This window comes from Gopherus flavomarginatus, chromosome 20 (genome assembly GCF_025201925.1).
Source record: "Gopherus flavomarginatus isolate rGopFla2 chromosome 20, rGopFla2.mat.asm, whole genome shotgun sequence".
Classification (NCBI taxonomy): Eukaryota; Metazoa; Chordata; order Testudines; family Testudinidae; genus Gopherus; species Gopherus flavomarginatus.
The window spans coordinates 22,588,872-22,610,904 of record NC_066636.1 but is presented as its reverse complement, the minus strand read 5'-3'; the positions used below and the strand labels follow the sequence as shown (position 1 = coordinate 22,610,904).

At 52.7% G+C, this 22,033-nt stretch overlaps 1 protein-coding gene across 1 annotated transcript; it reads left to right on the top strand.

Moving 5' to 3' along the window:
• The first annotated feature begins 1,884 nt into the window (after positions 1 to 1,884).
• LOC127038323 (T-lymphocyte surface antigen Ly-9-like) lies at positions 1,885 to 17,759 on the top strand. The gene is made up of 7 exons (XM_050930909.1): positions 1,885 to 2,377; positions 2,934 to 3,197; positions 6,760 to 6,868; positions 7,481 to 13,112; positions 13,913 to 14,254; positions 16,113 to 16,409; positions 16,695 to 17,759. Exons 4-7 carry the CDS (start codon positions 13,049 to 13,051, stop codon positions 16,802 to 16,804), a joined length of 813 nt encoding a protein of 270 aa, XP_050786866.1. The 5' UTR covers positions 1,885 to 2,377; positions 2,934 to 3,197; positions 6,760 to 6,868; positions 7,481 to 13,048; the 3' UTR covers positions 16,805 to 17,759.
• The last annotated feature ends 4,274 nt before the right edge of the window (positions 17,760 to 22,033 follow it).

Here is a 22,033-nt window from a genome sequence, read left to right as displayed (position 1 = left end):
ATAAATTTGGATCTAACGCGGTAAAGCAGCGCTCCAGAGGGGCGGGGCTGTGCATGCCAGCAGATCAAAGCAAGTTCAATACACCGTGGTTTCACCTATAATGCGGTAAGATTTTTTGGCTCCCGAGGACAGCGTTATATTGGGGTAGAGGTGTACATAAAAGAAACAGCCAATACAGCAGCATTGTTACACAGGAAGATTTGGTGACACAAGGGCTCTGGTATCTTTCACATCGGGGATATGATCCGTGAGCTAGGAGCTTTCTCTCTGCTCCATACAGAGCTGTTTACACTGATGATGCTATGTAATAGTGACCAAAATGTATTATCCCCTGGCTGTTTGGTGGAATGCGTAAAAGGAGTCAGTGTTTGTGGTTTACATCCTAAAGGGTCTGGTGTCCATATTCCACAGCCACCTGAGTCTGTGGAAACCCTGCTGATAGGCCAAGGATTGAAGGGACACCATCATGAACCCCCTGCTGAGAACCCATGGGCTATGCAGACTGGACTCCCTCCAGGGCAGGAGGGAGATGCACAGGTGCAGGGTTAAACAGGGGAGGTCTGCTGTGCTGAACCTGTTCAGAGCCTGTCAAATGCCTGAGTTGTCAGGCTGGTACCTCCCCCCGCACTGATATCACTTAAAACACTGCAGGGCAACAAGAAATTGAGCAGCACGAAAGGTGGAATGAGAGATGCGCTGGCATTAGGAGACCCTTGGGCAGTGATGGGGATTCTGCCAGCTCTTACACATCAATGGGCTGTGTCCTAAAGGGAAGGACAAGCAGTAGCAATATGAATGCGCCAAACAGCCCCTGCCCTCCCACCTCATGGGAACCCCACTGCTCACCCTATACCCCTTGGGGTCCAGCCCCTGCCCCTCAACACTCCATAGGGAAATCCCACCCTGACCTTCCCACCTCATGGGCAACTCAACACTTGCCCCTACACCCTTTTGGGAACCCCACTCACCCCACCTGCTTCTTACATCATGGAGAACCCCCTTGGATTCCAGTCCCTGCCCCCCACTCTCACTGCCCCCCTGGGGGAAACCCAACACCCCCTGCCTTACTCATAGCCTAGCTCTCCCCCACTCCAACTCCCTTTAGGAGGCCTGCACAGACCCTGCCTCCCTCTATGGGGACCTCTCCTTGAAGAAGAGCCCCTCCCCCAGCCTATGGGGTCCCCTCCCATGGAGCACAGCCCCTACCCCCGCCTATGGGGTCCCCCCCCATGGAGCACAGCCCCTCCCCCAGCCTATGGGGTCCCCTCCCATGGAGCACAGCCCCTCCCCCCGCCTATGGGGCCCCCCCCATGGAGCACAGCCCCTCCCCCCGCCTATGGGGCCCCCCCCATGGAGCACAGCCCCTCCCCCAGCCTATGGGGCCCCCCCCATGGAGCACAGCCCCTCCCCCAGCCTATGGAGCTCCCCCCATCCCCCATGGAGCACAGCCCCTCCCCCAGCCTAGAGGGTTCCCCCCCATGGAGCACAGCCCCTCCCCCAGCCTATGGGGTCCCCCCCATGGAGCACAGCCCCTCCCTAAGGCTCCTCCCCCAGGAAAGTCCCAGCCCAGCTCCCCATAGGCTAGTGGACCACGACACTCTGCCAAGAAAACAAATCCCACCCTCTCCTTGACATCCCGCGAGATTTGGAGGCTACTGCCCAGAGCCCTCGCGAGATCAGCCTCGAGGGGGCGGGGGCGTCTTGAGCCGAGTAACGGGGCGGGGCCACTTCTAGGTCCCGCCCCTTCCTGGCCTGGGCTCGGCCTCCGCCCCGCCTTCCAAGAGAGCCCCTCCCACAACGTCATTGGTAGGTGCCCAGGGGAGCGAAGGGCCGTGTAGGGCCTCTGTGGGCGCGTCGCGCAATGTTCTTAGGCGGCCTCAGGGAACGCCTGCGCAGCGCGTCACCGGCGGGTCTTTCGGCCTTACGTGCAACCCGGGGGCAGGCCAGTGGGAACCTCCCCCGGAGCCTCTGACTCCCCCCCACCTCCCCTGTCCACCAAGGCCTTGGGGCCTCGGACCCGCCCCTTCCCCCCTGGGGCCTTGGACCTGCCCCCAGCCTCCCACTTTCTCCCCTTGTGGGATCTCGGGTCCCCCTTCCTCCTGTGGGACCCTCGGACACCTCTCCATACTCCCCTCCCCCCGGGGACTTGGACCCACCCTTGATGTCTTTCCTCTGCCACCACTGAAAGGCCTAAAGGAAATCCCTTGAACCCGAATGACAGAGAGCGGGATCTGCCCAGCATCAGCCAGGGGCAGAGTTAAGGGTATTTGTGAGCCTTAACTGAAGCATTGTCAACCCCAAGGGTTCAGAATTCGGGGAAACTCACCAAAATCATGAAACTGGCTTACACAACAGGAGATTTTAATCTGAACGGATGGTGGGTTCTTTTGAGTTTCCTCCTGGCTTTAGGTTGCACTCAGGTCATGTTTTTAAGCTTTTCTGTGTAACTGTGAGGGCTAGAAACTTAAAAAAACTAAATAGAAGCCGAGATTCTCACATGACTCCTGGAGCTGGGGGCTCTAAGAAAAGCATGAAGTATTGTGAGACAGCACTTGAGATAAAATTGCAAGTGGTTGCAACTTTTGGCTGTGTTCTGGGCCATAGCAGGAGCTGGCCTAGTCTCCAGGCTTAGGCTGCTCTGCTTCCTATGGCCTCTATTGGCTCTGGGAAGCAGAGACTAGCCACAGGGCATGGCACTATAGCCACACCCTTGATTTCCCCCTACATTGGGGGCTGGGAGCACAGCTGGTGTGGAGTCATTGTGGCAACTCTGTACTGGCTTGTGAGGTCCCCTGGGTAGGGCATATTCCCGAGGGTCATTTTTCTCTGCTTATTGCATGAGCCCTGGTGTGCCATTTGCACACTCATCTGCATTTGTATGCACAGATGTGAGGTTTGGTGCATGTCATCCAGTGTTCTCGCTAATTTTACAGGTACTGTTCAGCAGACCCTTGGAAAATTTGCTCCTGAAGTGCTGAGAACCTACCAGGCACAGATCCCTCTGAGTGCCCATTGGGAGCTGAAGTCACTTAGCATCTCACAGGATCAAGCACGATGCAGTAAAGCAACCTAGAAGACATTGCCCTCCTTATGGGAAGAGCCGTCGTTGGATGATCCCGCAGGCCACTTTGTGAAATCCATTCCAGTCAGCCAATCTAGTCTCCTTTTCTTTCTGCTGTGGTGACAGGAGTGGAGGGGTGAGAGAATTAATTAGGGTTTGTAAAGTGCCCTGGGACCCTCCTAAGGAAGATGCTGCTTGTAAAGTGCTAAGTATTGTTTTTTTTGTCAGCCCAGCCTCAGAAGGGAATATTTTATAAAAGTGAATCTTGATCACTATCTGTTAGTGATAAATTATAAAACACTGCGTTTCTCTCCTGCATGCATTCACTCTCAACTCCCCACAGCAGGCTTATTCTGTTGCATGCTGGTAGGAAAGGCCTATTTCTCAACACATGCCTTTATGAGAGGGAGAAAAGCATTATTTTTTTTTTTTTTTGGTCTTTGCCAGAATGATGCACAATAACAGCTCTTTGTACTTTAACACCGTAGCATCTTTTATCTGAGAAGCTCAATGCATCTTACAAACAGTAATGAATTAAGCCTCCTGTGGAGGATTTTCATCCCCTGGAAAACAGGAAATTGTAGCATTACCTGGAAATGTAATTTGAAGTGTCTAATATTTGGGAGCCTGTGCACCGAATCTTGACTCTCCATTGCTTTCCACCTTATGTGATCATTTGCCGCCATGCAAAGGCTACCAAATCTGAGATGGGTTTTGCATCTACCTTGCAATGGTGTAAATGACTGCACAAGGTATAGAGTACCAGGGAATCCAGCCCAGTGTAGTCCCCCATTGTTGTAGGATTTGAGTGCCTGGCAAACACTAATGAATTCATCCTCACAGCAGTGATGCAGAGAAGCAGGGTTACTTTTCCCCTTTGGACAGATGGGAAATTGAGGTCCAGAGAGATATGGGCAGGGGTAAGTCTCACCTGTGGCTCTTCAGAAGTTAATATGCAGCTCCTTGTCTAGGCACTGACTCTGGAACTGGAGCTACAGGCACCAACTTTCCAGTGTGCCGGGGGGGCTCACTGCTCAAGCCCTGGCTCTGCCCCAGGCCCTGCCCCCACTCCACCTCTTCCTGCCCCCTCCCCTGAGCCTGCCATGCCCTCGCTTTCCCCTCCTCCCCCCAGAGCCTCCTGCACACCACGAAACAGCTGATCGGGAGGTGTGGGGAGGGAGAGGGAGGTGCTGATCGGCAGGGCTGTGGGTGAGTGGGAAGCACTAGGAGCTGGTGGGGGGCTGCGGACATATTACTGTGGTTCTTTGGCAATGTACGTTGGTAAATTCTGGCTCCTTCTCAGGCTCAGGTTGGCCACCCCTGGATTAAGGCCTTAGCCCTGGAAATGCTGAAGCTCCTGGGCATAGGAACTGATGGGGAATGAGACAGGAAGTGGGGGTGTCAAAAAAGAGGAATGTCACGCTCATTGTATTATGCCTTGCAGACAAATGCAACCCCTTGAGGCAAAGAGGGAGCCAGAGCAGCTGTTGAAGAACTGGGGTGATTTTATCCTAACACAGACTACTAACCGGCAGGCCAGCGCCTGTACTGCCTTTAAGATCCTTCCCCCTACCCGCCAGTACCACCTTTGTCCTGTCCACAAGGAGCTTTTGCTGCTGTCTTGCTTAAGGGGGAAGAAACAAGGCCTAGTGCACCTGAACTCACTGAAACTGCAAACTGACGACCGGCAGGAAGAGCAGTGAGTGGCCTGCAGCTCGGGGAGGGTGAACTGAGGCCTTGGCTACACTGGCGCTTTACAGCGCTGCAACTTTCTCGCTCAGGGGTGTGAAAAAAACACCCCCCTGAGCGCTGCAAGATACAGTGCTGTGAAGTGCCAGTGTAAACAGTGCCGCAGCGCTGGGAGCCGCTGCAACGCTTTGAAGTTTCGAGTGTAGCCAAGCCCTGAGTGCATTGCTCACAGCAGAGCAGGGACCGGTGCCACTTCAGTGAGTATCGACTCCTCTCTGCTCTCCACCAGGTGAGAAATACGGCTCTGGGCAGGCTGGATGTGTATGGGAATGATCTGATTTACAAAGCTCTGCTGGCCCTTCGCTGAGGGTCTCAGGGTGCAGACAGTTAAAGTGCAATCCCAGTTATAAATGCGCATCGTTAAAGCGTCATCAAATGCAGAAGAGCATAGGGAATTGCCGCAGTGACCTAGTGCCAACTGCTTTTATGGTGTGGTTACTGTGTTTGCATTACGTACAGGAGGTCCTGGGTTCCAGCCCCGTGAATCTAGCACAGTCACATTAGCAGGCAGTGTGGTTTAGGATGTGTGACTGACAGGATAGCTGGGTTCTGTTCCTGGTCTTATGACTTTGAGCGAGTCAAATTTCCTCTGTTAGCTGCCTACGGGGGCAGGATAGTCTAGTGGTTAGGGCGTGCGCCTCAGCTATGGGAGACCTGGTTTAAAACCCTGCTCTTTCACACACTTCCTGAGTGACCTTGGGAAGTCACTTAGCCTCCCCATGCCTCAGTTTCCCATCTGTACAACGAAGATGATAGCAATGCCCTGCATCCAATGGGTGTTGAGCGGCCATATATTGTGAAGTGCTCAGATGCTGCTGAGGTGGGGATTAGATAAGTACCATAGCTAGGTACCAGGGGGTTTTGTGGGCCTTCTTCTGAGGTTTCTGGCCCACAATGGGGCATGGGTGTGACTGATCCAATGTTCTCATTCTAGGGTTGTTATATCAAATATAGGATTTAAAATAACTCATTTTATAATTAGCACGGTGCCACCACCAGGTTACAGTAAGTCAGGGGTGGCCAACCTGTGGCTCCGAAGTGACGTGCGGCTCTTCAGAAGTTAATACGCGGTTCTAGGCACCGACTCCGGGACTGGAGCTACAGGCTCTAACTTTCCAATGTGCCGGGGGGGCCTCACTGCTCAACCCCTGGTTCTGCCACAGGCCCTGCCCCCACTCCACCCCTTCCCGCCCCCTCCTCTGAGCCTGCCGTGCCCTTGCTCCTCCCCCAAGAGCCTCCTGCATTGCCAGGAAACAGCTGATCGGGAGGGAGCGTGAGGCACTGATTGGCAGGGCTGCTGGTGGGAGGGAGGCGCTGGGATCGGTGCGGGGAGCTGTTGGGGGCTGTTGACGTATTACTGTGGCTCTTTGGAAATGTACATTTGTAAATTCTGGCTCCTTCTCAGACTCAGGTTGGCCTCCCCTGCAGTAGGTAGAACCGCTCAGAAGCTTTGGGTTTCATACCTTAGGGCCTGGTCCTGCAGTGAGCTGGTGTTTCCCACCATCAGCTTCAAGGAGAGCTGTTAGTACCACTCAGGACTGTTCAGCAGTGTCTGAGGTCAGCGGAATGGGGTAAAGCGGGAATCCCCATCAATGAGCTCACGTGGTGGGGGAAGGGATTCATCCTCATGCTTCAGGGCATGACGTGATCACCACTGGAGGGATCAGGAAGGAACGACTCCTTTGTTGGCAGCATTGTACAAGTGGCGAGGTGCATTATGGGTGGAATTCCCCCCCACTCAGGCCAATACAAGAAGCAGGACTTAGCTGATATATGTACCTTTGTTGTGGCCCTCTGCCCAGCAGATGAATTTCCCCCCATGAGCAGCATTTGAAGCTTCAGAGGTATCATTCTGGACTAGGCAGAGTTCCAGGCTCCAGTTGATGCAGCAGTTGCCTGAGCTAGAGTGGTAAATCTTTGCAAAGCGACTCCTTTTCTGTCCCGAACAGGTGATAAATGGCCATGACTGTCACTTTGATACACTTCTGTGATGAAGGAAGCCAGGCTGCGTTTCATACAGCCAAGACAGCTCCTTTCCTGGGGACACACTTCCCTCTGGTGGGTAACAGTAAAGATGCAGTTTCTTTGAGGATCATTCCCTCTTGTTAATAGAGTCACCGAATTGGGGGTGGGGAACCGGGAGTGTTTTTCAGTTCTCAGCTTTTACCACGAGAAAGAGATGACCATGGTAAAAATGTAATGAGGTGACTTGATTTTGGGGCATAAATGTTTTCAGGGGGAGAAAATGCTGTCTGCTAAGGGGCTGTTTAATCTAGCTCAGAGAGGCAGAGCAAGAACCAATGGCTCAAGGTTAAAGCCAGACAAATTCATCTGACAAAGTGGGTATTCACCCACGAAAGCTCATGCTCCAATACATCTGTTATTCTATAAGGTGCCACAGGACTCTTCGCTGCTTTTTATAGATCCAGACTAACACGACTACCCCCTGATACCTGATCAGTAGCTGCTCTGGCAGCTGGTGCTCAAAGGGCTGTTACTCTTGGTCATTTTCACCACTGAGTGAGTGAAAAAGCTTCCAAAACCTCCTGTTCCCCATCACATTTCTCATTGTTCTGCTGCTCCCAAGGCTGCTGTGGTCTTCGGCCATGGGGCTGTGCTGCTCTCAGCTCAGCCTGCTCACTCTCTTGTCTCTGCTTGTCTCATCCGCAGGTGTGCATGAGCAAGTGGTGAGCAAGCCAGTTAATCTGCACAGGGAGTCTGGGAAGGACACACTGGATCCAACGCACCGGAGAGAAGTTGCAAAGGACGAGGGGGTACGTGGCTGATATTTGAACCTTGTTGTTCATAATGGATATGTTTTAACATGGGCCAAGCGACTGGCAAGTGTCCACCCCATGCGGATTCAAAGAAAACATTGGCAGTTCCCTGGATGGGGATGGTACCACTGGGATTAGGTGCATTCTCCACGGTGACCAGCGTCTCTAGGACTGCGCTGTGGTGATGTACAGCACATACGAATGCCTGGCTCAAGACTGACCTGATTGTCAAGCTTGGGCTGGGGAACTTCCCTCTTGGTCCAGACCTGCCCAGGTTTGTTGTTCTCAGGCCACACTGCAATGTTCATGTACGGTCCTGATCCCGTCACTCCTGCGGTTACCTGGTGATACGATAGGTGTACTTGTAGTTACAGGGTTCAGCCAGTAGGAGTCTCTGTGTGTTGTGTAAAGTTCCAGGCAGGCTGCGATCCCTGGTAAACAGGAGAGACAAAGCTGGGATTGAGCTCTTGGCACAGCTGAAAAGCTCAGCCCTGAGACAGCTCCAACTGGCCTTCCAAAAACGGAGGCATCCAGAAATCAGTGGCCACCTTTAAAAATATGGTTGTCAGGTTTTGGGAAGCTGGAAGCACTGCAAGGCTGATGTTTGCAGCAAGAGGGAGGCAGTGATTGTCTTGGTGTCTGTCACACATGGAGGCCCGGCACAACATATTCTATCCCTCGAAGGGGCCCAGATGCCACAAGTGATGGACACAGGATAAGAACCTGTATAGAACTGAACACAACTGGTTAATCACTGCCTGGATTTGAGCTGATGGCTCCGTGTAGTCACATGGCTGTGTTTTTAATTGATAACAGAGACACGTTATCAGGCCAGATCATCAGTGGTGCATCACTGATGTCAATAGAGCTGCTTTGATTTACGCCAGCTGAGAATCTTGTCCCCAGGGCTTTGGATAGGTGATTTTTTGCATTCATTATAAATTCAAATAAATAGCTATCTCTCCAGGCATTTTCTAAGCCAATCCTCATGTAGCACATCTCTGCTCTGTTAGAAAAGGAGCGGTTTATAGTATTGTATTTTTATTTCTACCCTGTTTTTTCTTTGCTCTAAGTCCAGGATATCACAGACCTGTCACAGATACATATTTCCCTCACTCTCTGGCCTTCTCTCCCCCCCCACCCCCACTCCTCCCGGTCCTTGTGGCTTAGAGGCGATTATTGTGGCTGCGTTACTGTGTTACTGTAACGTGTTGGATAGAAAGCCCCAGAGCAGCTGAGCTGCTGTCGCTCTCTGAGTCAGAGCAAAACCACATTGCAGATGTTGAAGGAGGTGAAAGGAACAGACTAGGTAAATCTGTCCTGTTCTCTCCTTCCTCATCCTCCTTTGTAATCTTGCAAGCTGAGTGTTGCTGGGACCTTTACTGCCACAGACTCCCTGTGTGACCTCGGACAAGTCACTTCCCCTGCCTCTGTCTCAGTTTCCCTGTCTGTAAAATGGGAATCAAAATGATCACTAAAGTATTCCGAGCAGGCGGGCTGTGGCAAATTAAGTAATTCTGGCAGAAGCATTTTGGGGTCCTTGGGTGAAAGGCACCAGAGCTGGGCAGAGGGTGGTTATTAGGTTAGATTGTGACTCCTTCTGAAAAACAGCATGCCTGATGTCCATTAAGCACACAGGCCACTGTGTATCCCATTCCTTCCCTGGCGGGGTCTCCATCTTAACCCCAGGGAATCTCAGGATTAATTCTCTTCTTGCATTTCCATGGTTTTATTGGTTTCTCTAAACTCTATTGGTTAGATAGAGGACTGAGAGCCAGGACTCCTGGGTTGTCTTCCCCGCTCTAGGAAGGGAGTGTTATCTAGTGGTTAAAGAAGAGACTGGGACTCAGGACTCCTGGGTCCCATTCGTAGCTCTGGCACTGACTTACTGTGTGATGTAAAGCAAGTCACGTCCCTACATGCAAAATGGAGATGTTTCCTTTCCTGCTGGGCTTGTGAGAAGGTCGTTAATTAATATCCTTAAAGAGTTTTGAAGTCCTCTGCTGGATGCAGATTATAATGATTTCAGCTGTTATTGTAGCGGAGTGCTGCACAAGGACGCTATTGGTTGCCTCTTACTTGCTTCTTTTGCCTCATGTATGCTTCAACATACGAGCTTCACCAGGCCAGCCTTTAATCGCTTGTGAAACTCACAAACCCACAAAACTCCAACACAATGACAGTGTCGATTGCACTGAGGTGTCTTGCTCCCCGGCCATCTCTTGGTACAGTGGCATAATGAACCCTTGAATAATAAAGACAATTAAGACCAAACCTCAGTGGTTTAAATGTCCCAGCTCATCTACCTACCCCTTAGCGATGGTGCCTGCTGGTGGATGGGAGATTGGAAAAGATGCTTCTATAATTGAAGGGTTTTAAAATTGTAGATATTTTCTATTTTAAAAAATTAACTAACTTTAGTGTAACTGTTTTAGAATACAGGTAATGCCAGGGGGTTAGCTGGCCCATATTGGTAACGCGATTTTAAGCTTTAATTGTATTGGTTACTGGTTGACATCCAGTGTAGGCAAGTAAAAGTCAAAAAGGGTTCCCCATTGATGGTTTTTGGGTGGCTTAGTGATAGATCTGAGATAACGAGAGTTGTGGAATTAAGGCTCACAGGTGCTGACTAAATACCATTAGTGCAGAGGTTTCTGCATAAGTGAAACGAGACGTTCACATCCTCTCTGATCTTAGACGGGATTCTCTGTCCTGCCAAAACTTCTCATGACCAAAACATTCTACTGCCATGGTGCCACTAGGTGGCAGAGCTAACCCTCTGATGACGGAGGACTCTGCTGCATTTAACCTAGGCCGTGAAGGCTTGCGTGTTTTGGTACCCACATAGCATGGTGATGGGGGCTTTAAAAAGGCGAGAGGAGCCTGCAGAATAGCAGCGTTGAAACACAAAGGTGTACCATTGTGTGTGAGAGAGAGAAGTGGATGAGGGTGGGTGGATAGAGAGAGACCCTGGATGGATGGTACACAGCCGTGTTCTCTGTAAAAGGAAATGCTTCTCCTTTCAGTTTCATTCAGTGAATATAGAGCGGCTTTGTGTTCCTCTCATGCCTTGCACAGATCAGTTTGCACCATGTGGATGATTATTTCACATGACATGTCAGGGCCCTTCCGCTGGTTGGCATGACAGGTGCCTATGATGATCAGGGATCATGTTGCTGCTTAGACCCAGGCAGGTCCCTAGCTGGTCTTTCGGGACCCTGGAGCTGGGGCTGGATCTCTGAGTGCAGAGAGGTGGGGAGGAGCAGAGTGGGTGAGAAAGCTTAGCCCAGTGTGACGTGTGGGAGAGACGCAGAGGAGGGAGAGAAGAGAGGCCAGCTGGGTGCCCCCTCCTGGGATGGGATGTGCTGTGCTGCCAGGATGGAGGGGGAGGCTCTCGAGCTGCTGCCAAATAGACCATCCAGTTCTGAGCTACTGAAACTCGGCCAGCACAACCCTTCCTTCACCCCCCTCTGCATGGGATGTGCCTGGAGCCCTCTCCATCAGCCTCACCCTCTGCTTAGGGGTGAATTCCACCCTCCGCTCTCCTCCTCCTCCAATCCGTGGCCTCCTCTCCAGTGCTTTCCAGCCCTCGGGGATATGGCGAGAGGCGTTGCAGTCTGCTGTGGGGCCTGTTGAATCATATCCGTGGCTCTCAGTCAGTGGGGAGGGTGGAGCAGCCTCACGCCACCTGCAGAGTCAGCAGAGCTGGGGTGACTAGTCCAGGGAGAGGAGAGAGAAGGTGAGGGGGCTGAGGGAGATCCAGGAAGGGGACAAATGGGGTCAAGTCGCATGTAGGCTTCTGAATGAAGTGGGGATTCTAGGCTCAGCCAGTTGATGCTCAGGGCCCTTGAAACGGCTCCAGGGCAAGTGTGACTGTAACTGACGCTTTCTTCGAGGCCCCTTCATGCTGCCAGAGGGGTGAGAAGGGGCCTTGGGGTCCCTGGGAATCAGACTGATCGGACACTGCAGGCCAGTAGTTGAATGTCTGAGCAAGGCCACCGCTCTTGACAACGAGAGACGTGTTGCTGTTGTCAGGGAGATGTGGTTTTGACGTTGGTCTGGGCCCGCCAGCCTGTCTGCTCACAAAATACCCAGAGCTGTCACAGCCAAATGGGAGGTGGGGAGTGGCTCTGATCACAAGGACTAGCTGTCTGTCTATCCGGCTACCCCCGTACTCACCCACCCATCCATCCCTCCCCACACACAGCTACCTGTCATCACGTTTCTAAAACACTCATCACTTAGGCATTGAGTTTACCAGCCCTCAGCTCCATCCCTGGCTTCCAAATCTCTCTCACTTGAACCCAGATGGAGGTGGCGTTCCAGAACCACCAGTCTCCCTAGCACTCTGGAGAGGGGACGTATCCATGTGGGACAGTGTTCATCTTTCCCTCCTCTCTGAGCAGCTGGATTGCAGCCATTGTGCTAGTCGGTGCTGTGACCACTTCAGCTCCCCCAAGTCAGGGCGAGTGAGTCCTGGGAGTTCCACTATCCCCACAGGAATCCTGGGCAGAGCTGCTCCATCTGGGCAGACCCTGCCACGGAGGGTTCCTCTTTGTCTCAGCCTGCTCTGTGGGGTTGAGGAAACAAGGGATTCCTCGTGGAGGGAGTGGGGTGGTACGGCCTGCTGAGCACATGGATTCCCAAGCGGGGGCCTTTGTCCCTGCGGTGGGTGGCTGTCTGGGTTTGTGGTTAAGGCACGTGCTGGGGAACGGGAAATGGTTCTGCGCTGGGCACTGCTAGGGCCAGTCATAAATCAGGCCTTCACAGTTCAGATCTGACGACCAGGAGGGACCGACCCGAGGCTGAGCTGCTGCCTAGCACAGAGCAGGGAATTCCACCCCGTCATCCTGCACAGAGCCCAGGGCTTGTATCTGGCTAAAGCATCACTTCCAGAAAGACTGGAGAACTACTGGCCCATGTCAGGGTGGGGGCTGCAGCCTCACTGACCTAATGGGAATTCCGTGCAGAGCCTTGAATTCTGGGTGCTCCCCGGTGCAGGGGGGCATAACACCATGGCTAGCAGGGAGAACCTCGCCTTCCTCCTCCCCGGGGTAGCTGTCCTTGTGCTCGGGCCAAGGGAAGGGCAGCGACTGAAAAGAGGGTGAGTGGTTGACGGGATGGGAGGCTCATTACGTTCCCCTTTCCACTGCACTACCTGGTCAGGAGCCAGACCCAACCGGGCGCTCCGTGCCTCAGTTTCCCTATCTGCAAAATGGCCAACCCCACCCGCAGGCACCTGTGGGGCTAAAGCTGCTGCTGTTTGTAAAGTGCTGTAGTGGGAGGGAGGCGAGGTGGACTTTTGCGAAGAGGCAATGACTGGAGAAGGAAGTAACACCTAGAGCTTGTGGTCTGCAGGAGCTGCTGCTGCTACTGTGTAGCTGTGACTGTTGTCTCAGCGCCTTCACCAGTCACAGGGGAAGCAAAGCTCCCAGGAGGCAAATCCACCCTGTGCAAGAGCATGGGCTTGGCCAGCACCCGGCTCCCCCTGCTTGCTGTCCTGGCTCTAGCTCTCCGAGCCCCAGGTGAGTGATGGGGCCCTTACGGCTGGGAGACATGGAAACCACAGCCCCTGGGCCCAGACTTACACTGGTGCAAATCCAGAGGCGCTCCCGTGAGCTCAGTTCAGTGACCCTGGATTTACACCAGTGTAACTGAAAGCAGTGTGTGTTGGGCTCCCTCCTTACTCTGCTCGCTGGTTCCCTGCCAGGAACAGTTGCTGGGCCTAGCTCCTCTTCCCCGAGCTCTGTGCCAGGGGTCGGTGAGATGTTTGTCTCCCCTGAGTTGGGGTTGGGTGGGGGGTGTCACCAGGAGGCAGTTCTGGTCCCCAGAGCTGATGGGAACAGAAATGGATATGTAGGGTATTGGGATTCCTAGGGGGAAGTGGAAAAGAGCAGCAGAGAGGGAGGATATCCTAGTGGTTAGAGCACTAGCCTAGGATTTGGGAGTCCAGGGTGCAGTTCCCTGCTCTGCCACACATTCTCTGTGTGACCTTGGATGAGTCACTTAGACTCTCCATGCCTCAGTTTCCCCAGCCGTACAATGGGCATAATGGCACTGCCCTGTCTGACAGTGGGGATTGGGAAGTTAAAGGCATGAACGATTGTGAGGTGCCCGGATGCTATGGCGATGGCTGCCCTAGAAACACCGAGGGTAAAAGTCTCTAGTGTCAGGTCTGAGGCCAAAATCAGACCCTGCAGCTGAGGATAGGGATGGACTCCTGTTAGTTTGTTCTCTCTGGCTTGTGCTGCAGCAAGTGGGGAAATCAGTGCTCACCCCTACCCCTGCTCCCCGCAACGTTGATCTCCTGGACTCTGTTTCTCAGATCCTGGATTATTCCAAGCACTGACTCCCCACCACCAGGTGAATGGGATTCTGGGAGGATCGGTCTTGCTGTCTGTGGATCTATCCCCCGGGAAAAAGGTGAAAGAAATCGAATGGAGCTTTCGTGCTGGGTCAGATGTGACGATCCAGCTGGCTGAGTGCACTGGGGGGAAGTTTGAGCGACCCGATCCAAGTGATAGATTTAAGCAGAGGCTAGAAAAGTACAACGAGACCTCGCTGAGGATCAAGGTTCTGGAGCTGGACGATCGCGGAGTTTATGAGGCCCGGATTAAGATAGTACCAGCAACTGTGGAGGAACAGGTCTTTCTCCTCGCGGTCTATGGTAAGTGACTGTTTAAAACTGTGTGTAACTGAAGTTTGAACAAGTGAAATCACCTTCCAGGGCACTTAATAAATGCGTGTTCCTTTGGCCTGGTCCCCAGGACCCGTGGATTATAACTCCTCGCTCATGCCCTGCTGTGTCCTGCGAAGGAAATACGTGCATTGGGATTGAGTTTTTCCCAGCCTGCACAAGGCAGGGAGGAGGATGTGCGGGAGGAAGGCTGTAATGCAGTCCTTCAGTTCTGCATAACTGAGAACCTCCCTCCAGGAATTTGAACCTATATCAGGTGGTTCCAGGGCCAGGCTGGTGCCAGGGGGCTAATTTCTAGGGGTGAGTCTGTGAGCCCCCTTTTCCTGTGGCACACACTGCTACACGGTGATGGCCCTGCTCGTTACAGAGCTGAATGCATAGCTGTAGGGTGGATGCTGGGAGCATGGCCCGGTTATGGTCACAGCTGCATATTGTATGCTGGGTTCATATTGTGATGACCCAGCTACCTGCATAGCTGTTCCCTGGCTCCACTGTGCACAGTCACCCCCTCTGTTGCAGATTCCATCCAAGCCACCCCAGTGAGGATAGTGGTGCTCCTTGCTTGTGAAGGAGCTGCAGCGACTCCATGCTGTGTGTTTGCTGGAGGATGGAGCTCCCCAGGAGAGTCAGATCTGATTCCCGTGAAGTGTCCCTGTGGGTATGGCTACACTTACAGCTGTACAGCGCTGGGAGTTACAGCTGTCTTTGGACAGCTGTGTAGGGAAAATGCTGCAGTGTGGCCACACTGACAGCTACCAGCTGTGATAAGCAGCTCCGGGAGCCCAGAGTTCACAACAAAACAGCAGAGTGGCTTAACAGGCATTCTGGGATACCTCCGAATACCTCGGAGGCCAATTACAGTGCTTTTGGTGGCCACACTTGCGGAGCAGCGCTGCATCACCAGCGCTGCAATCCTTATACCCCAGGCAGAGCAGGAGTACAGCCAGCGCTGCAGCCAGGGAGATGCAGCGCTGTATGTGCCTTGCAAGTGTGGACGGTGAGTAAGTTGCAGCACTGTAAACCCACCACCAGCACTGCAACTCTCCAGTGTAGCCATGGCCTGAGTCTCTTAGCCCTGCCTGTTAGTGGTGCTCCTTGCTTGTGAAGGAGCTGCAGTGACTCCATGCTGTGTGTTTGCTGGAGGATGGAACTCCCCAGGAGAGTCAGATCTGATTCCCGTGAGGTGTCCCTGTGTCTCTTAGCACTGCCCCAGGAATCACATCCCATATTCACCCAGCTCTGCCCAGCTCCTTGCAAACCATTCATAGCATCAAGCTGGCTTACATTGGCCCATTGTTAGTGGCAGCCTCCTGGAGGCTCTGTTCATTTACATCAGTTCTCCTTTGCCCCACTCTGGCAGTGCAGAGGGGCCTTCAGGGGTGTAAAGTGGGACCGCCGTAAGGCCCTTTTGTGCAGCCAGAGGCATGTAAAGAGCCCTTACGATACATCTACACTGCACACAAAAAAGGGGCCCGTGGCAGCCAGTCTCACAGCCCGGGTCACCTGACTCACAGCCCAGGTCGCTGACTCTGGCTCCTGAGACTTGAGCTATGTGGCTAAAAATAGCAGCGTAGAAGTTCCTGCTCGGGGCTGGAGCCCAGACTCCAACATCTGGCGGTGGGAATGGGTCTCAGAGCCCGAGCTCCAGCCCCTGCAGGAATGTCTACGCTGCTTCCCCGAGCACCATAGCAGGCCCCCGAGTTGGCTGACTCGGGCTCTGACACTCGCTGCCATGTGGTTATTTATTCCCCAGTGTAGACACCTTCTGTGTCAACGAGAAGCAGGCCCCCAGAGTCTTTCATTCTCATTTTATTTCTTCTGTATGCAGAGCCTGTTCCAGTGCCGGAGATAAAGAGTCACTCGCTCTCCAGCACGGCAGTTGGGTGCAATGTCACTCTGCAGTGTGAGGTGTCTGGCAGGGAAGAGGTTAATGTCTCCTGGAGTAGAGGGAACCCACCTCGAGACCTGGGCAATTTGGAGCGGTACCAGCTCACTCCTGATGGCAGAACCCTTCACCTGTCTCTGCAGCCCAACCCCCTAGACTTGACCTTCACCTGCATGGCCAGCAACCCCATGGACCAGAAAAACATCTCTCTTTACCTGCAGAGCATCTGTCAAAGTGGAGGTGAGTTATCAGCAGGGCATGTCTGTCTGCTCGCTTACACCAGCTTTATGCTAACTCTACTGGTGTCAGTGCAGCTACTCCTGATTTACAGCAGCGTAACTGACCGGAGAACCAGGTCCCCAGACAGAGCGATACGTACGCTGCCAAAGCAGTGAGCAAAGCTGGAATTCGCTCCCACTTCCAGGCCCCTTTACATTGCCAGCGCGAAGTAAAGGGGTCTTAGTGCGAACGCGGATTCAGGCTGGTCAGTCCGATCCCCCTGACTCTGACTTTTCCCCGTTGCAGGAGCGGCTCCCAGTCCTTGCCGTTTGAAAGCCATTATTGGGGCGCTGTTCCTGGGACTCGAGATCAATGCCGTGGTCCTTGTGAACCTGCTGCACAGAAAAATGCTATAAAACTGTCGGCTGGGCTAGAACCTCGTGTCGCAGATGCCTGATGAGAAGGTGGACAGGCTGACGGGGAGGCTGGGGGAGCAGGCTATCAGGTGAAATCCTGGCCCCAGTGAAGTTAATGGGAGTTTTGCCAATGACTTCTGTGGAGTCCAGATTTCACCCCCAAGTGTAGCATGGTCCCCAGAATCTCCAGTGAAATGCCCCTGTTCATCGGAGAATCGTCCGGGCAAGCTTTGTCTAAAGGAGATATTTCTCCACAGTAAAGAGAAATAAAAGTACTGGATATTTGAGAGTACTTTTCATATTAGAGTATCGTGTTGAATTGGGATTAGCTATGCAGTTACTGACTCATGCATCTAGTGATACATCTTCAAAGCCCTGCTCACTGATTGGCTGAAATGGTCTGATTTCCATTATGACTGTAAGGTTCTCTCTAATGCAGCGGGTTTCAACCTATGATCTCTGCAGAACTGGAGAACGAGGCAGCATCTTCAGAACTGAGCTGTTCCCAGCATGGTGCGGGGGAGGGCAAGACGGAGTCTGCATTCGGACCATGGAAAGGGCAGCTATCGATCTAGGTACTTATATGACCATCGCCGAAGTATCTGCTGGGATTTGGAAACAGCCAGTACCATGGTCAGCATTACAGCGCTGCAGCAGCATGACCCCACCACGGTAGTGTAGACATACCCCAGGGCCATTTGCACCATTCTGGCCACACCAAGGAGCCTTTAAAGGGGTAAAAATTCACTTTAAGGCTGCTCTAGGTTTCCGGAGCCTTGTAAAGGGGCCTCATTATCAATGAGAACCAGGCTGTTTATAAAAAGAACAGGAGTCCTTGTGGCACCTTAGAGACTAACAAATTTATCTGAGCATAAGCTTTCGTGGGCTACAGCCTACTTCATCGGATGCATAGGCTGTTAATGTGTACCAGAATAAAGTCACTTCTGTTCCAGCACAGTGTCTCCACATGGGGTGTTATACCAGCACAGCTACAGTTCTGTTGTCAATTCCCCACGTAGACAAGCTCTTATCACACAACAGATAGTTCCACACTCGTCCTATATGCAGGAGATCTGTTGACTTGTACGGAACAGTGTTGTCTCCAACACCGTCTCTCCATTGTGTTCTCCTGGGAAGCCAATGACTAACATCTGTCACGTGGAAGCTCATGTGCCTCCTTCCAGCCCATCCAGGCTGGAGATTGGGTCATGAGTGGCTCTCACACAGTTTGATGGGACGCAGCAGCTGCCAAATTTCCCCAGCCCTGTGCTGTCTTGTGCCAGTCAGACTGGCGGCCCCCAGAACGGAAACACACTTGTTTGGAGCATGTTTTTCATTTCCTCTGGGCTGAATCTTGCTCCCCTGGTATCTGATGGGATCAAGATCTGCTCCTCCGCTTGCAAATGCAGAGTGAGGGGCACAGTGGCTGCCCCTCGGCCTTCAGATGCCAGCAGAAGCAAAACCACTGAGACTGGAGCAAGGTGGGAAGAGCCCATTCCCGTGCAGGGGCAGGGTTTGCACTGGATCTCATTCCCCTGCCTCACCTCTTCACTGGGGCCCTCTAGGCCCTATTCACACCGTACCCATTCGGTTTTGTTTTAACCCATTGTGTGTCGCACCTGGGGGGAAATCCTGGCCCCAGGGACATCAATGGTGAAACTCCACAGACTCACTAGAGGTGGGATTTCAGTCACCCAGGGAGGGCTCAGGTCCTGTAGGACAAGCTGCCTTCTGCATGAGACTCACTGATTGGTATTGCAGGTGGTGGAGGAGCTAGAGAGCTTGGGGGCTGGCAATGGGCCGCAGAGCTTTTCACGGGTAGGTTGCTGGTTCCAGAGCAGAGCCTCACAGCTATTAGCATCTGAGGCACTGCAGCCCAGACCGTAAAAGGTATTTCGGTGTCTACGTGCCATTGAAATCAATGGAAGTTAAGTGCCTGAACACCTGAGACTTAACCGCCGATTCCTAGTAGATACGTGTCTTTAAGAGGGTAACTGACCCTTGGAACAATGTACTTAGGGATGTGGTGCAGTGTTTGAAGTCATTACATTGAGACTGGCTGCATTTGTCCAAGACCCACTCTAGCTCACCCACAACTTGTGGGTGCTCAGTGCAAGAATTGCTGGGTGAAAGCCTCTGGCTTTGCTATGCTGGAGGTCAGATTAGATGGCCACAGTCGTCCCTTTTGGCCATCGCGTCTAGGGTTCTGGGTAGCTAGGCAATGATTGATACCCGTTTTATTGGTGCCGGGTTTGTTTGTTTGTAAATGATGTATCACTATCTACCCCAGCTGCCCTCCTCCTGGCTCCGGCTCACTTGTAAACATCACTGTAGGGGCAGGCGTTAGGGAGTGGCTGCACTGATGTGGGAAGAGAAGTCCCGTGGACCAGTCAGGATGGGTGGTTTGGGCCAAATACGGCCCCCGCCTCCAGAGATCTAATGACCCCAAGGAGAATTATGCCCATGGCAGCTGCCAGAAGGATATCAACCTTCCCGTGACTGGTTTCGCTTCCTTCTAGAACCACACATTGCCTTTCCGATGAATCTGGGGAAGTTTACTATGTGCCGTCCAGCCTCTCTCTAAACTGCTCCCTCAGCTGTTTTGGAAGAAGGTGGTTCCCACTCATTGGCTCCTAGCTTCATATCAGCAGCTTTCAGTTCCTCCGTCTCGCAAGTGGAGCGCTTGCAAACTCTGCACAACTCAGTCCTCAGCTGTTCCAGCCAGGAACCAGCCCCAGATAAATCAGAGTTCCTGTGAATTTGCTCATGGTTCACCACGATTCACCAGGGGCCTCAGGCGAAGCCACTGGATTGTCCTGGATTCCTTGGTGTGAATATTTGGGCAGCTGCACGAGCTTATTTGGTGCCTAGATCTTAGGCCAGCCGTCTGCTCCTGGGCAGATTTCACCCTGGGATTTGTAAGGTGCTTTGAGATGCTCTGGTGGAAGGTGCTTCAGCTGGAGAATGGCTTAATTTGTCTCTTGGGAATAGATGAATCCTTTTCCTTGAATTTCCAGAACTGCTGAATAGGAAACACCTGACATTTCCCCTTGCCCTGCTTTGTCCTTCTGAAACAAAACAGTCCCTTATGTCAAAGCTCTTCCTTTGTTTTTTTGCCTTGAGGGTTTTTTTTAAATCAAAAATAATCGTTCCTTCTTGTCAGCAACACTTCCCTCTTTTCAGCCATCTCTTTGCCACCAGGGGCCAGGATTATTATTAGCTTCTTGGGAAAGGGGGTTTCTCCCCTCCTAGAAAATGTCATCGGAAAGGGGGCAGGAATCCTTTTCATCAATGTTTTCAGCAGAAAATGGAGACTTTTTTTTTGGAGTCTGAAATACGTGTGGTCCTGGGCTGGGAAAATATTGTTCTTTGAGTTTCTCGGGTCTGTGATGAAAAACCAAAATGTTTCTAGGACAGCAGATGCTTTCTGCAAAAACGTTCATAGAGTCGCAAACCCAAATTCCGCAGAAAAAGAGAAGTAGAAGGAAAACTTTTGACCAGCTCTGTTCAGTGTCCCCCTTTCATAGAGAGGGACATGAGGCATAACAACTGACTCACAAATTATTGGCAGAACCAGGATTCGAACCCAGGATCCTTGACTCAGGGTCAGATCCTCAGAGGTACGTAGGCACCTCACTCCTGTTGATTTTAAGGATCTGGGTCTCATTGCCTACTGCCTTATCCATTGGACACCCTTTCCCCCCAAACGCACCTCTTGTTAATACTGATGGTTCTATCTAGTCCGGTGTTTGGTCGTGCTGTGACCCCTCCTTTTCATTGTTGTCCTATTTACTGGCAGTGTTCGTGAATCATATCAGACCAGTTCATCCAGTATTGTTCCATGGGTCTGAATATCATCTGGCTGATGTCCGTGTGTGGCCATCTTGTGTTTGGTGCTTGCCTCCCTCCATGGCTTCGGCAGCCAACAACCTCCTTCGGTGAAAGCTGGGCCTGATGCGTTGTCTAAGCAGGAGAGTTTGGGCATAGTGCTGCCTGCAGGTACAAATTTGCAACCCTCCTAAGAGTTAATGAAAATTGCACCCTCTGTGTAGAGAAGACTCAGGGCTAGTCTGTGATGAATATAAAGGAGATTCTTTACCCAAGCTGCTGGACACAGACAGACCCTGTGGTTCCCTCTGGCCTTGCAGCTCGCAATGTGTCCTGCCGAGCGTGGCCCCACTGAGTCCTGGCCTGGACTGCACAGGGTTGCTGGCTGGATTACCTGCCTATAGGGAGAATTTGGCTCCCTGAACAGGTCTATAATAAAAGCACTGGGTGCAAATACTTCTCCGTTCTCCGAGTAGCTCATCTGCCTTCTACTTCCCCAACAGACGAGGTGGTTGGAAACCTCGCATTTCAGTTCCAGTCTGGTGCATGCATCTCTAGCACATCCCACCGGCCACAGCTTGGGAGAGGCGCTGGGCCGGGTCCCCAGCTGATGCAAATCAGCATGACTGCACAGAGGTCAATGGAGATGCTGATCGTTCACATGAAACGCCCGGCTCTCAGAGACGGCAGCTCCCAAGCGCAACCAGGAATGGGGGCTCAGGGCCTGGCCACAGGTGCGTGCATATCCTGGGATTGCTAGGAGAGCAAGGGTGCTGAAAACTGGCTAAGTTAAGGGCCTCAGCCCAGGAAAAGACTCCCATTGATTGAAGGGGCCAACTCTCAGGGAAAGACCCTCTACTCACTTCCTTGGGAGTCGAATAAGCCGGCCCAGATTGCCAGCCAGATGGCAAAGCAGCCAGATGGCTTTGGTTCAAGGGGCTGATCCAAACCCCGGTGACTCTTGCACCTGTCATGGGGAGCATTTCCGTCGGCTGCCATGGGCCAGGCCCCTCTTCAATTGTCCGTGGCTCGAGATCCTTTTTCGTTGCTGGTTGTTGCTGTGGCTGACGACGATGCTTGTTAACAGGTGTCCCAGCTGCCTCTCCCGCCCCGCCCCCAAGGATTTTGGATGTCCTCGTTCTGTGCCTCACAGCAAGTCAGGTACATAGACGAGCCCAACTGGGTCCCCCTTTGGAGGATAGTCCCCTTCTCTGGCACGTGAGTCTCTTCGCAGGGCCACCCTGTTCTCTCCCACAGCTGCCCAAAGGGCTTTTTCAGCCCCCAGTGACATGATGGAGCTCAGGGGTCAAATGGAATTGATTTCGTCACAGTCGCACACGATTAGCATGCAGATCTCTGGCTCCCCGCAGGCCTGGTGGCTGCAGGGCCTTGGTGGGCCCG